General features: G+C 44.7%; 1 protein-coding gene across 1 annotated transcript in view; it reads right to left on the reverse strand.

Annotated features, from left to right (window-relative positions):
- Positions 1-15,367, reverse strand: part of LOC109888620 (neurocan core protein) — a 289,577-nt gene that overhangs the window by 134,726 nt on the left and 139,484 nt on the right. The window contains exons 8-9 of the mRNA XM_031822616.1: positions 14,146-15,039; positions 5,624-6,847 (exon numbers count right to left, since the gene is read on the reverse strand). Of these exons, the coding sequence (XP_031678476.1) occupies positions 5,624-6,847; positions 14,146-15,039 (2,118 nt within the window). The remainder of the gene's footprint in view (positions 1-5,623; positions 6,848-14,145; positions 15,040-15,367) is intronic.

The following is a 15,367-nucleotide window of genomic DNA, read 5'->3' on the forward strand; positions in this document are numbered from 1 at the left end:
ATTCTGCCTGCCTGAACATCCTGCCTGCCCTGACCTTGATTCTGCCTGCCTGAACATCCTGCATGCCCTGACCTTGATTCTGCCTGCCTGAATATCCTGCATGCCCTGACCTTGATTCTGCCTGCCTGAACATCCTGCATGCCCTGAGCTTGATTCTGCCTGCCTGAACAGCCTGCATGCCCTGACCTTGATTCTGCCTGCCTGAACATCCTGCCTGCCCTGACCTTGATTCTGCCTGCCTGAACATCCTGCACGCCCTGACCTTGATTCTGCCTGCCTGAACATCCTGCCTGCCCTGACCTTGATTATGCCTGCCTGAACATCCTGCATGCCCTGACCTTGATTCTGCCTGCCCTGACCTTGATTCTGCCTGCCTGAACATCCTGCCTGCCTTGACCTTGATTCTGCCTGCCCTTTGGTACCTTTTGGACTCTGAACTGGTTTTGACCCTTTTGCCTCTCCACGACCATTCTCTTGCTTTACCCTATTGGATTAATAAATATTGTAAGACTCCAACCATCTGCCTCCCGTGTCTCCATCTGGGTCTCGCCTTGTATCATGATATAGACATGGAATCACTGACCACTTTAATAATGCAACACTCGTCACTTTAATAATGTTTACATGCTGCTTTACTCATCTCATATGTCTCATATGTAATTCCATTCTTTTACTTTGAATTTGTGTGTATTGTTGTGAATTGTTAGATACTACTACACTGTTGGAGCTAGGATCAGAAGCACTTCGCTACACCTGCAATATCATCTGCTAAATATGTGCATGTGACCAATAAAATGCTACCAGATCTCAGCATCGCATCATTTGTTCATAGTCATATATTCTACATGGGACATCAGTGTTCCTTTACCAGACATTAACTTTCCACTGAAATAGGCACTAAATATTTCACGAGAACTTTCTTAGCCGTGAGTCAGTCCTACTGTGTGGATTTCAAACGAGGCCAAAAGAACAAATTCCTCAACCAAGGATGTTATCTTCCTTCCAGCCTTCATGGCAGAGTAAAACATATATGGGTGAGGCTTAAAACCCATTCCCATCAGGGTGAATTAATGTGAACAAGTTAGAGAGGGCGAGCAGATTGAGTTTCTACACATGCTGTATCATTCTGAACTTGGACGAAGGGCTTCGTTCTGCGAGAGACAGCGGGAGAGAGAGTCAATTACAGCTCGCATCTTCTAGCTTCCGTCAACATTGATTTGCCGGGGCCTAAGATCTCAGCCTCTCACAGCCTGTCTAACTAACCAAGACCCTCTAAGTACTACACTAAGGCTGCTTCCATTCTACCAATTCACAGCCCCTCTTTGTTTACAGAAGCACTCTCTGAGGTCCAATAGAGAGGAAGACGGTAGAGAGGAATATATAATAAGTGTATAAAACATTAAGAACAACTGCTCTTTCCATTACATAGACTGACCAGGTGACTCCAGGTGAAAGCTATGATCCCTTATTGATGTCAATTTCAACACCTTGTAGAGCCCATGCCATGACAAATTGAGGATGTTATGAGGGCAAAGGGGGGGTACAACTCAATATTAGGAAGATGTTCCTAATGGTTGGTATAATCAATGTATAGAGAAAGAGAGAGAGAGAGAGAGCGAGACCAGGTCCACCTCTACAAGGCAGCAGTGCCCACCTTTGCCCGGACTCTAAAGGACATCGCTCTCAAACGTATCCCCAACACTTCACACAGGAGCAACAGATCAATAGACACCGCACCCAGACCAGCGAGACACCCTCCCAGACCTGCAGGACCCCCCCCCTGGACCTACACAAAGAGGACCCACGCCAAGAGGACTTACATCCAGACTACAGCACCCCCAGACACATCCACATCCCAACCCCAAACAATCAACACCCCCCCACGTCAACCATGCCCACACCCCATTTAGGCCCCCTCAGATCAGACCTATGCCACTCCTGCCCACCCCATGCACCCCACCCCCGCAAAGAGGGCCTCAACATGGAAGTCACACATACACCCAGGTAGTGAGCAGGCAAACAGGCCCAACCCCCACTCTTACACTCGCACAAGCCAATGGCATGTACCAGATGCTCAGCAGGCTCTGCTCACACTTACTGGCCTGAGGCCAAACCACGGCCAACAACATTGGACACTTTATGGAACAAAAAGCCTTCACTATATCATCCTTGAATATCCGAGGTCATCTGCCTTTGGCCTAAAGAGCAGGAACCCGGACTTCACCAAAGAAATCGGCAATACAGACATTGTAATCCTGCAAGAAACCTGGTATAGAGGAGACGGGCCTACTGGTTGCCCTCTAGGTTACAGAGAGCTGGTAGTCCCATCCACCAAACTACCAGGTGTGAAACAGGGAATGGACTCAGGAGGTATGCTAATTTGATATAGAGCAGACCTAACTCACTCCATTAAATTAATCAAAACAGGAACATTTTACAATTGGCTAGAAATTCAAAAATAAATTATCTTAACAGAGAAAAATGGCCTCCTGTGTGCTACCTATATCCCCCCACTAGAATCCCCATACTTTAATGAAGACAGCTTCTCCATCCTGGAGGGTTAAATCAATCATTTCCAGGCCCAGGGACATGTACTAGTCTGTGGCGACCTAAATGCCAGAACCGGACAAGAACCTGACACCCTCAGCACACAGGGGGACAAACACCTGCCTGCAGGCGACAGCATTCCCTCCCACATATGCCCCCCTAGGCACAACTATGACAACATAACCAACAAAAATGGGTCACAACTCCTGCAGCTCTGTCGCATGCTGGGTATGTACATAGTCAATGGTAGGCTTCGAGGGGACTCCTATGGTAGGTACACCTATAGCTCATCTCTTGGCAGTAGTACTGTAGACTACTTTATCACTGACCTCAGTCAGCCCACTGACACCCCTATCAGACCACAGCATAATCACAGTTTACTTGAACAGAGCAATACTCAATCATGAGGCATCAAATCCAAAGGAACTGAGTAACATTAAGAAATGCTATAGATGGAAGGAATGCAGTTTGGAAACAATTAGGCAACAACAAATTCAATCCCTTTTAGACAATTTCCTGGGTAAAACGTTCCACTGTAATAGTGAAGGTGTAAACTTGGCAGAAGAAAATCTTAACAGTATATTTGACCTCTCAGCTTCCCTATCAAATCAAAAAATCTCAAATAGAAAACCGAAGAAAATGAACAACAATGACAAATGGTTTGATGAAGAATGCTAAACAAACAACAACACGAAGAATTATCTATCCAAAATGGAGACATATGGGTAAACCACTTCTCCAATCTTTTTGGCTCTATAACAAAGAATAAAGAGCAAAAACATATACATGATCAAATACAAATCTTAGAATCAACTATTAAAGACTACCAGAACCCACTGGATTCTCCAATCACCTTGAAAGAGTTACACGACAAAATAAAAACCCTCCAACCAAAAAAGGCCTGTGATGTTGATGGTATCCTTAATGAAATTATCAAATATACAGACAACAAATTCCAATTGGCTATACTAAAATTATTTAACATCATCCTTAGCTCTGGCATCTTCCCCAATATTTGGAACCAAGGACTGATCACCCCAATCCACAAAAGTGGAGACAAATTTGACCCCAATAACTACTGTGGAATATGCATCAACAGTAACCTTGGGAAAATCCTCTGCATTATCATTAACAGCAGACTCGTACATTTCCTCAATGAAAACAATGTACTGAGCAAATGTCAAATAGGCTTTTTACCAAATTACCGTACAACAGACCATGTATTCACCCTGCACACCCTAATTGACAACCAAACAAACCAAAACAAAGGCAAAGTCTTCGCATGCTTTGTTGATTTTAAAAAATCCTTCGACTCAATTTGGCATGAGGGTCTGCTATACAAATTAATGGAAAGTGGTGTTGGTGGTAAAACATACGACATTATAAAATCCATGTACACAAAGAACAACTGTGTGGTTAAAATTGGCAAAAAACACACACATTTCTTCACACAGGGTCGTGGGGTGAGACAGGGATGCAGCTTAAGCCCCACCCTCTTCAACATATATCAATGAATTGGCGCGGGCACTAGAAAAGTCTGCAGCAGCCAGCCTCGCCCTACTAGAATCCGAAGTCAAATGTCTACTGTTCGCTGATGATCTGGTGCTTCTGTCACCAACCAAGGAGGGCCTACAGCAGCACCTAGATCTTCTGCACAGATTCTGTCAGACCTGGGCCCTGACAGTAAATCTCAGTAAGACCAAAATAATGGTGTTCCAAAAAAGGTCCAGTCGCCAGGACCACAAATACCATCTTGACCAAAACATCTGCGCCACAGGTAACTTGCATCAAAAGGAACAAATTTCAACATATCAATTAGGATCTGGCTAAAAATACTTGAATCAGTCATAGAGCCCATTGCCCTTTATGGTTGTGAGGTCTGGGGTCCGCTCACCAACCAAGAATTCACAAAATGGGACAAACACCAAATTGAGACTCCGCATGCAGAATTCTGCAAAAATATCCTCTGTGTACAACGTAGAACACCAAATAATGCACGCAGAGCAGAATTAGGCTGATACCCACTAATTATCATAAATCCAGAAAAGAGCCGTTAAATTCTACACCCACCTAAAAGGAAGCGATTCTCAAACCTTCCATAACAAAGTCATCACCTACAGAGAGATGAACCTGTAGAAGTGTCCCCTAAGCAAGCTGGTCCTGGGGCTCTGTTCACAAACACACCCCACCGAGCCCCAGGACAGCAGCACAATTAGAGCCAACCAAATCATGAGAAAACAAAAAGATAATTATTTGACACATTGGAAAGAATTAACAAAAAAACAGAGCAAACTAGAATGCTATTTGGCCCTATACAGAGAGTACACCGTGGCAGAATATCTGACCACTGTGACTGACCCAAACTTAAGGAAAACTTTGACTATGTACAGACTCAGTGAGCATAGCCTTGCTATTGAGAAAGGCCGCCATAGGCAGACATGGCTCTCAAGAGAAGACAGGCTATGTGCTCACTGCCCACAAAATGAGGTGGAAACTGAGCTGCACTTCCTAACCTCCTGCCCAATGTATGACCATATTAGAGAGGCATATTTCGAATTCGAAAACAAATCCAATTTTGATAAACTCCCATATCTACTGGGTGAAATTCCACAGTGTGCCATCACAGCAGCAAGATTTGTGACCTGTTGCCACAAGAAAAGGGCAACCAGTGAAGAACAAACATATTTTCCCTTGCGTATTTTAACCATTTGTACATTGTTACAACACTGTGTATATATAGTGTTACATTTGTAATGTCTTTATTGTTTTGAAACTTCTGTATGTGTAATGTTTACTGTTACTTTTGATTGTTTATTTCACTTTTGTATATTATCTACCTCACTTGCTTTGGCAATGTTAACACATGTTTCCCATGCCAATAAAGCCCCTTGAATTGAATTGAATTGAGAGAGAGAGAGAGAGAGAGAAAAAGAGCATCTGCAGCATCATGCATTAAATTGATCATGGGGCCTCAGCTCCCCTCCTATGGTTTAGAGGAGTAATGGATTATATGATTACATAATATTATTAGATAAAGGCTAATAATGGTGACAATAAAATAGAAAAGGGAAGATACCTGAAGGGTTGAGGCCAAAGCCCCAGCTGGGCATAACGACACCAAAGGTGGTCTTCTCTCTCTTCTCCGTCTTCTCTGTGATCACAGGGGTTTTGTCCTTCTTAGACGTGGGCTTCATCCCTCCCAATGGCTTCCATCCTTTTCCCACCACAAATAATTCTGAAACAGCTAACCTGGACTCTTCCTCATGGTCGCTGCCCTTCAGAAAGGACAACGCCGTGGTCAGCTGAGTCGAAGCTGCAGTTGTTTGGGGTCCATCTCTGGTCATAGATGTGGTTCTAGCTGTCTCCTCTCTATCTACTGGAACCCGTGCAATGGAGATGGCTGGCTCCTTGGTAGAGGTAGAATCACTGGAGTCGTTTCTCTGGTTGTTTGCTTTGGAAGTTTTGATGGTTGTCAGGGGCTCCATAGAAGCTGCAGGACTGGAGGTGAACCCAGGTGTGGTGGCCTCATTTGGGCTTCGTTGTCTCTCAGTCACCCTGGCTGTACTCAGGCTCTGCTTTCTGATCACAGGGGGGAAGCCATCTTTCTTACTGGAGGTGGTTGGAAGGAGCTTCTCAGTAGGGCGTCGGACATAGACAATCTCTCCCCTGGCCTCCTCAGCGGTACCCCCTGGGCCCCGGCTGGAGCCAGTAGCAGAGGCAGCAGTAGATGAGGTGGTGGGCTGGTCCACTAGCTGCCACTGAAACATAGTGGTGTGTTCTGTCAGAGTCTGTTTCTGGCTCTGGGTCTCAGTGGGTTTCAATCCAGACAGAAGAGGCTTTGTGCTGCTGCTGGCACCGCTGCCTGGGTTCGTGTCACTGTTCGATCCAAAGCCACCTGGAAAGTCGTTCCCTCCTCTCCCGCTTCCCTCTGCCTCTGTCCCTTTGTCCTCTCTCTCCAGGATGGATCGGGGGATGCTGCGGTCCTCATTCTGATCTCTCCCCTCACCAGAGTAGCTCTCTGGGTTGGTAGGCAGGGTCATGACCTCTAAGGGCCCCGCTTTGGCCTCCATGGGCTCCCAGGTGGAATCCTTCCCCATGTAGGCCACGTGTCCCTGTCCTGGGGCCTCCAGCTTGGAGCCCTTCATGGCCTTCAGGGCCCATCTCAGCTGGCTGCCTGGGTATGGTTCCGGGGTCCCTAGGGATGAAGCCAACCCACCCCAGATGCCCTGGAGGGGGCCTCCTGATCCATTCACAGCCTCCACGGCCTTGCTATTCACACCGGGTCCCACTGCTGTGAATCCTGCAGAGTGACAACACACATTCATTAACATAGTATGGGAGGGAAATAGTTTGACTGATTGCAATTAAATGCGTGTTTAATTAGGAATCAGTGCAGCAGTCATTATATTTAATTAATTCAAATCCATAGTTTCATTATCTATTTGTCTTTTTATTTAATTGATCTATTCTGATACAGTATCTATGCCCAGATGTAAGACATAGTTATTAGGGTTCAATATGCAAACAGGAATGGAGTGTAAGACTTTAAATGGTGATTGGTTGTTGTGTTGCGCCGTAGGAAGGCTGGTTATTTACTTGTATACTGGAGGCGAACCCTCATTCATAGCAACAATTTTCTTTATGTATATTTTGCTAAATCTGCTAAAATATTTATTAATTTGGATTACTGTCGTCATTCCAATAATGGTGCAGCCTCTTTGTATTCCAGTACAAAGCACAGTAGCAGACCCACACTGCGTACCAGGCCCAACATACACAAAACAAGAGGATCTGGTAAGGCAATTTCACACTTTTCTCATTCCATAGAAACGATCATTTTTACACTGTTGCTACTCGCTGTTTATTATCTATGCATAGTCACTTTACAAATGACCTCGACTGACTTGTACCCCGCACATTGACTCGGTACCGGTACACCCTGGACATAGCCTCATTACTAACCTGTACCCCGCACATTGACTCGGTACCGGTACACCCTGTACATAGCCTCATTACTAACCTGTACCCCGCACATTGACTCGGTACCGGTACACCCTGGACATAGCCTCATTACTAACCTGTACCCCGCACATTGACTCGGTACCGGTACACCCTGGACATAGCCTCATTACTAACCTGTACCCCGCACATTGACTCGGTACCGGTACACCCTGGACATAGCCTCATTACTAACCTGTACCCCGCACATTGACTCGGTACCGGTACACCCTGGACATAGCCTCATTACTAACCTGTACCCCGCACATTGACTCGGTACCGGTACACCCTGGACATAGCCTCATTACTAACCTGTACCCCGCACATTGACTCGGTACCGGTACACCCTGGACATAGCCTCATTACTAACCTGTACCCCGCACATTGACTCGGTACCGGTACACCCTGGACATAGCCTCATTACTAACCTGTACCCCGCACATTGACTCGGTACCGGTACACCCTGGACATAGCCTCATTACTAACCTGTACCCCGCACATTGACTCGGTACCGGTACACCCTGGACATAGCCTCATTACTAACCTGTACCCCGCACATTGACTCGGTACCGGTACACCCTGGACATAGCCTCATTACTAACCTGTACCCCGCACATTGACTCGGTACCGGTACACCCTGTACATAGCCTCATTACTAACCTGTACCCCGCACATTGACTCGGTACCGGTACACCCTGTACATAGCCTCATTACTAACCTGTACCCCGCACATTGACTCGGTACCGGTACACCCTGGACATAGCCTCATTACTAACCTGTACCCCGCACATTGACTCGGTACCGGTACACCCTGGACATAGCCTCATTACTAACCTGTACCCCGCACATTGACTCGGTACCGGTACACCCTGTACATAGCCTCATTACTAACCTGTACCCCGCACATTGACTCGGTACCGGTACACCCTGGACATAGCCTCATTACTAACCTGTACCCCGCACATTGACTCGGTACCGGTACACCCTGTACATAGCCTTGTTATTGTTATGTAATTTTCTTGTGTTACTTTTTAATAATTTGTTTCACTTTCATTTATTTAGTAAATATTTTCTTAACCCTAATTCTTGAACTGCATTTTTGGTTAGGGGCTTTAAGTAAGAATTTCACGGTAAGGTCTACCTACACCTGTTGTATTCAGCACATGTGACAAATTAAATTGGATTAGATTTGATTTGACTTTCCTAGACCAGACACCAAACTGCAATCAATGCATTCCTGGGCTAAAACTGACCAGGTGTAAGATACTAAAGCTTTTCTTTAAAACACCATCCTTCATTGACTACTGCATATCTACACCCTTGATTATTCAGATTAACCGCACCGCTATGCTCTTTCTAGCTCAGGCTGTTTGTACCTTAATTGGGGAGGACGGGCTTGTGGGAATTGCCGGGAACGGAATGAATGGAATAGTACCAAACATGTGGTTTCCATCCCAGCCATTATTATGAGCTGTCTTCCTCTCACCAGCCTCCTGTGCTCCTAGGTAATGTACTAAACCATAGTGTATCTACACAATGAATAATTCAGACTAGATGTGGGTTGGTTTTTAGCGGTGAATTTCCTCATAGTATTACCATATTAGGCAGCTAGAGTTCTACTGTAGCTCTAAACAGCAAAGCACAGCTAACTCTGGTGTGCAAAGAACCACAGCAGGGCCTCTGGCTGTACTACATAATACAACTAATTGCTATGGGGAGAAACATGGACAAATACTGTATGTCCACATATGAAATATTAAATCAATACTAAATGATTCAGGGGTCTGCATGTTGACTCCACCCCCTATGTGCTACAGTATGTGAGCACAGGTTCATTTACATAAGAGCTGTAGATGGTGTAATTGTCCAATTAATAATGTGAATAGCTAATTAACCACTTTGACTTCACATAATGATGAGATATTGAGTGATTAAATTAATTAATCAGGTCTAATTATCTATTCTAATGGCTGATATAAGAAATACAAATATTTCATGCGCGGCCTAGTATTTTGATTGGCGTATTCCACTGCTATCTTTTGTTGTGAGTTTTGGCTTAAAGTCAACACATAAAAATCCTGCAAAACAAATGTTGTCATACCGTGATAAACTGCCCACAAATTACTAAATCAAGGCAAGTCAATGATGTGCTCCATTGTGTGTTTTCAGTGACAGCGGGACTGAAAATCAGATGTACGTGTCTTTCTGGGGTAAACAAGCGGAGTCGAACCCTCCAGTCACACAGCATAATGGGAGAGGAGTTGAAGCCTCCCCAGGACACAGTGTACTAGTGCAGCCTCAGCACTTCTGTTACACACACACACACACACACACACACACACACACACACACACACACACACACACACACACACACACACACACACACACACACACACACACACACACACACACACACACACACACACACACACACACACACGCAGGCGTGCCAGCACGCACATACATATGCGAGCTAGCACACACACACACATCCACACACACATCCTCAGCACTATACTGTTGTAAGATATGGCATCTAATAAAGACGACTGGGAAAAGTTATTGTGTGGCATGTGAATCATGTCACACATCTATCTGGAGTGGCGTGATGTTTCATCACAAAGATTTATTCCCACGATGCTTTGCTAAGACTGTGTGGGGAAATGGGGAAACATGCATTTCTTTGACTGAGGTGTCAAGATTCACATGCAATGTTTTTCCTGCCAATCATAAAAATAAAAATGGCAGAATCAATGATGTAGATTACCTAGAGGAAGCAACAGCCTGCGGCGCCGATAACATAGTTTATATCTGACGAGTGATGCCACTTTAAGAGGAAACATTCATTCAACAACTTCCTGTAAAAATTGTAATAAAAAACATCTCAAAAGCCCCTTCCCCTTCCCCTCCTCTCTCCTCTCTTCTTTTTCATCCTTCGCGTTTTCCATCCGCTCATCATTGCCATGGTGATAATGACCACCTACGCTCACCCAGGGCCGTCGTAATTGGGGTAGACGTGAATGCTGGCGAGCGAGGCGAGGAACACCTAGCCAGCCCTGCATTAATTGGAAAGGCTGAGAATAATGTACGCAGACTAAAGCTAGATTTTCACCCAGCGTAAAACATTAATGCCTTGGGTTTGGAGTTTTGCTCTCAGGGAGGATAGCAACAGTTTTTGTATCTAATGAAGCCCAGGCCATAGAAGGAGCCCTACCTTCACTGAACTTATTTAAACACCTCTGTGCGAGACTTTAGATTTCTCTCTCTATTCTCCCTTTAGCTCTGGTGGCTGTGTATAGCTGTGTAAGTGGTGGCCGTAAGATGAAACATTGCCTGGTTGCCTGTTCGTCCCTCCTTCAAACAGCCGAGGAATCACAGGAATTGATTGTGGTTTGAAGTCGCAGGGCTTTCATGCGGGAAATAGCCCAATAAGATGACCTTTACGACCCACACGCCTAGCTCAGCTCTGTGGAGAATTAACTGGGGTTTGGATGCTAGCTCAAAATCCCAGGTCCTTGAGCCACAGACACAGAAGTAGACATGAACACGCACACACACACGCACTGGTGTAGACATAACACACAGAGACACACACACACATGTGCTCACACACACATGCACTGATGTAGACATAACACACAGAGACACACACACACACACGTGTGCTCACACACGCACTGATGCACACACACACAGATCAACTGAGTTCTATGTATTCACACCGGTGAGCCAAACACATCACTGCAGCACTGACTCTGGCTCTCTGAGTTTTTGCTTTGGCCGGCCTCATTCTCTGCTTTCATTTTCCTCTTTGCACTGCTGGAAGCTGGCTTAGTGATGGCTCTGGACCTAAGATGAAAGATTGCGCCGACAAAGAAGGTCGTCATCTCACGAGCTCCAACCCGACTTTGTTATTTAGTGACTTTAAAAAAAATCTTTACTTTTTTTGTACAGAAAGTTCATACTATTATCTCCTATGACCGCCATTAACTTTTGGACATCAGATCAACAGTTACTAACCTAGCTTTTGACTTCAACTCTTACTTCAACTCCAACTCAGCTGTTCCCTTGTTCACACCAGACCCTATTCCTTTGTTTCACGAGTCTTGCATGAAAGCCCCTGTTGTTCTGGTTGACTGTGTGAGATCGCTCTCCGTGGCCTTTGTGAGTAAGACTTTTAAACACTAGCAAGACCACTGGGCTTCACAGACATTTTCAATCTCTTCATTCCCAGTGTGTAATCCCAACATGTTTCAAGCTGACAACCACTGTCGCTGTTACCCAGAAATCCAAGATAACCTGCCTAAATTGCTTTGTTTTATTTATTTAACTCTTATTTTTACAGGTAAATTGACTGAGAACACATTCTCATTTAGAGCAACAACCTGTGGAATAGTTTGCATGGGAGAGGAAGGAGCCAAATTGAAGCTAGAGATGATTAGGTGGTCATGAGGGCCAGACTGAGAATTTAGCCAGGACACCGGGGTTAACACCTCTAATCTTACTATAAGTGCCATGGGATCTTTAGTGACCACAGAGAGTCAGGACACCTGTTTAACGTCCCATCCAAAAGACAGCATCCTACACAGGGCAATGTCCCCAATCACTGCAAAAAAAATTAAAGACCAGAGGAAAGAGTGTCTCCTACTGGCCATTCAACACTACTTCCAGGAACATCTGGTTTCTCATCCAGGGACCAACTAGGACCAACCCTACTTAGCTTCAGAGGCGGCCCAGCAGTGGGATGCAGGGTGGTGTGCTGCTGGTGTTACTACCATTGTCACATAGCACTCACATCTGTAATTATGAAGAGCTTTGAAAGGCTGATTATTACACAGATCAACTCACTCCAATTTGCGTACTGCCCCGACAGATCCACAGATGAAGCAATGTTAATTGCACTTCTCACTGTTCTCTCCCACCTGGACAAAAGGGGAAATAACTATGTACATATCTACCTCAAATACCTTATTATTATCTATCCTGATGCCTTGTCACTTTACCCTGCCTTTATGTACATATCTACCTCAAATACCTTATTATTATCTATCCTGATGCCTTGTCACTTTACCCTGCCTTCATGTACATATCTACCTCAAATACCTTATTATTATCTATCCTGATGCCTAGTCACTTTACCCTGCCTTCATGTACATATCTACCTCAATTACCTTATTATTATCTATCCTGATGCCTAGTCACGTTACCCTGCCTTCATGTACATATCTACCTCAAATACCGTATTATTATCTATCCTGATGCCTTGTCACTTTACCCTGCCTTTAAGTTCATATCTACCTCAAATACCTTATTATTATCTATCCTGATGCCTTGTCACTTTACCCTGCTTTCATGTACATATCTACCTCAAATACCTTATTATTATCTATCCTGATGCCTAGTCACTTTACCCTGCCTTCATGTACATATCTACCTCAAATACCTTATTATTATCTATCCTGATGCCTAGTCACTTTACCCTGCCTTCATGTACATATCTACCTCAAATACCTTATTATTATCTATCCTGATGCCTAGTCACTTTACCCTGCCTTCATGTACATATCTACCTCAAATACCTTATTATTATCTATCCTGATGCCTTGTCACTTTACCCTGCCTTCATGTACATATCTACCTCAATTACCTCGTACCCCTGCACATCGATTCGTTACTGGTACTCCTGTATATAGCCATGTTGTTTTTACTCGTTAGTGTTATTCATTATCCACTGTGTATTTATTCCTCGTGTCACTACTTACATTTTTTATTTCTATTCTTTATCTTTAATTCTTCATTGGTAAAGGACCCGTAAGTAAGTACTTCACTGTGAGTATGTTGTTTACGAAGCATGTGTCAAATAAGATTTCATTTGAATTGATTTTGGTTTGGTATTTAGCTTCATTCTTGTGTCAATTATTCTTATGGTTTAACTCTGCATTGTTGGGAAGGGCTCATAAGTAAGCATTTCATGGTAAAGACTATACCCGTTGTATATGTGACAAATACGTATGTATTTTATTTCATTTGAATAGACACCCAAAGTGCATATATATTTAATGTCATTTCTCCTTAGGAAAACCAAAGAAGGAAAGTACCGAGTGGTGTTCTGATACTCTGGAAGTTCGACCATTTGCACCCGCAATAACATCTGCTAACATCGCAATAACATCTGCTAAATATGTGTATGTGACCAATAACATTTAATTTGATAATGCCAAATGTATGTGTTTTTTAATTTTTATATAAAACCTTTTTTTGGTCTATTCTACTTCCATTACTCCCGTAAATATTGTCCTGAGACAGTGTTTAATAGTCTGAAACAAACCTTCACTTTATTTACCACTGAAGCAATAAAGGACCTGAGCTGGCATCCACAGAAAACATATTTTCAATTTACTACCTTCGTAAACAGCGCATTTTCAATTTAACACAAGCCATTGATTTGGAAGAAACACTGAGGTGGAGCAAATAGGAAGGGAAAAAGAAAGCAACTTTTCGAGAGAAAAGGAACTAAACTGAAAGGAGACACGATGTACTCAGCCAACCCACATAGACTCTCTGATTGATGGATTGTGACTCAGCGAGTGGTTCTTACCATTAGACGATGATCCTTGAGGGTTGGTTAGGGACATGCTTGGACCCTTCCTCCCAGGCTGGGTGGGTGTGTACTGGATCACAGGGCCCAATGGGACTAACGTGACCACCTCTCTATCCTGTTCAGGCAGACCCTCCTCTGTGCTGGTGAGTCCATTGATGGATGTCTTGAGCAAGGAGCCTCGAATCCGATGCTCTATGATAGCGTTGTCCGTGCTTCCTTTACTGCCCAGCTTTTGCTTCCCTTCGGTGGGTGTGACTATAGCCGACCCCGGGGTTGTCTGATCCTGTACTCCTCTCACCTCGGGAAGTGAGGCAGGTGTGGCTGGGAGAGATGCCTCTGTGCCGGCCTCCACAGAGCCTGTCCAATACCTGAAGGGCTTCATCAGGTTGTTGACGAAGCTGTGGAGAATGTTATTGGCTGTCTGGGTCTGGAGCACTGGAGAGGCCTGGGAGGACAGAGGGGAGTCGGACGACCCGAAACGCCACTCCTCATCCCCCTCGCCCTCCACCTCTTCCTGGGCAGAACCTCCGTGGGTCTCTAGACTCTCCAGGACAGACAGACCCAGGGTGCTGGTATTGGGGCTGGATGATGGGTTCTGAGGGGCTCCAGTCTTAGGTCGCCCCTTGGTCTCCTGGTTCTCCTCTCCCCAGCCCTGGGTACTCTCCCCTGGCCGGAGGTGGATTACCACGTGCTCCTCAGAGATCTCGGAGGACTCGTTGCCTCCAGTGATGGAGCTGATGCCCTCCTTGTCCAGGTCTGCCATGCCAGTCCAGGTGGAGGGATGGGGATAGGGGGCAGAGTGCTGGGGCTTAGTGTCTGAGGAATTGGCCTCTGGGTCTCTGTATTGGAGGAACCCCACTGGCTGGGCTGCCTGGACTCCTGCTTCACGTTCTGGAATTATATGAGAAATATATTAGCATTCCTATTTGCTTTCCTGGCAATAAGGCATGGCTTTAAAAAATTAATATTTGCAATAAGCTGCCATGTTTGCAATAAGCTGTGAATCATCCATATTCTTTGATGTTGATGACCTCTGTTTTTGGTTTTGCTTTAATTAAGAAAGCATACTTATTATATTAAGAGACGTTTTTACACTCTCCTGGGGTGACTTTACTTAAGGGCAAAGTCTAAGATAAGACTTCATTACGTCTGTATCAATTTAGTGCCTGTCAATCATTCTCCATGACACACTGAGGAGCTAATGCAGTCTAATGCAGAT

The sequence above is a fragment of the Oncorhynchus kisutch genome, linkage group LG4, assembly GCF_002021735.2.
Source record: "Oncorhynchus kisutch isolate 150728-3 linkage group LG4, Okis_V2, whole genome shotgun sequence".
Classification (NCBI taxonomy): domain Eukaryota; kingdom Metazoa; phylum Chordata; class Actinopteri; order Salmoniformes; family Salmonidae; genus Oncorhynchus; species Oncorhynchus kisutch.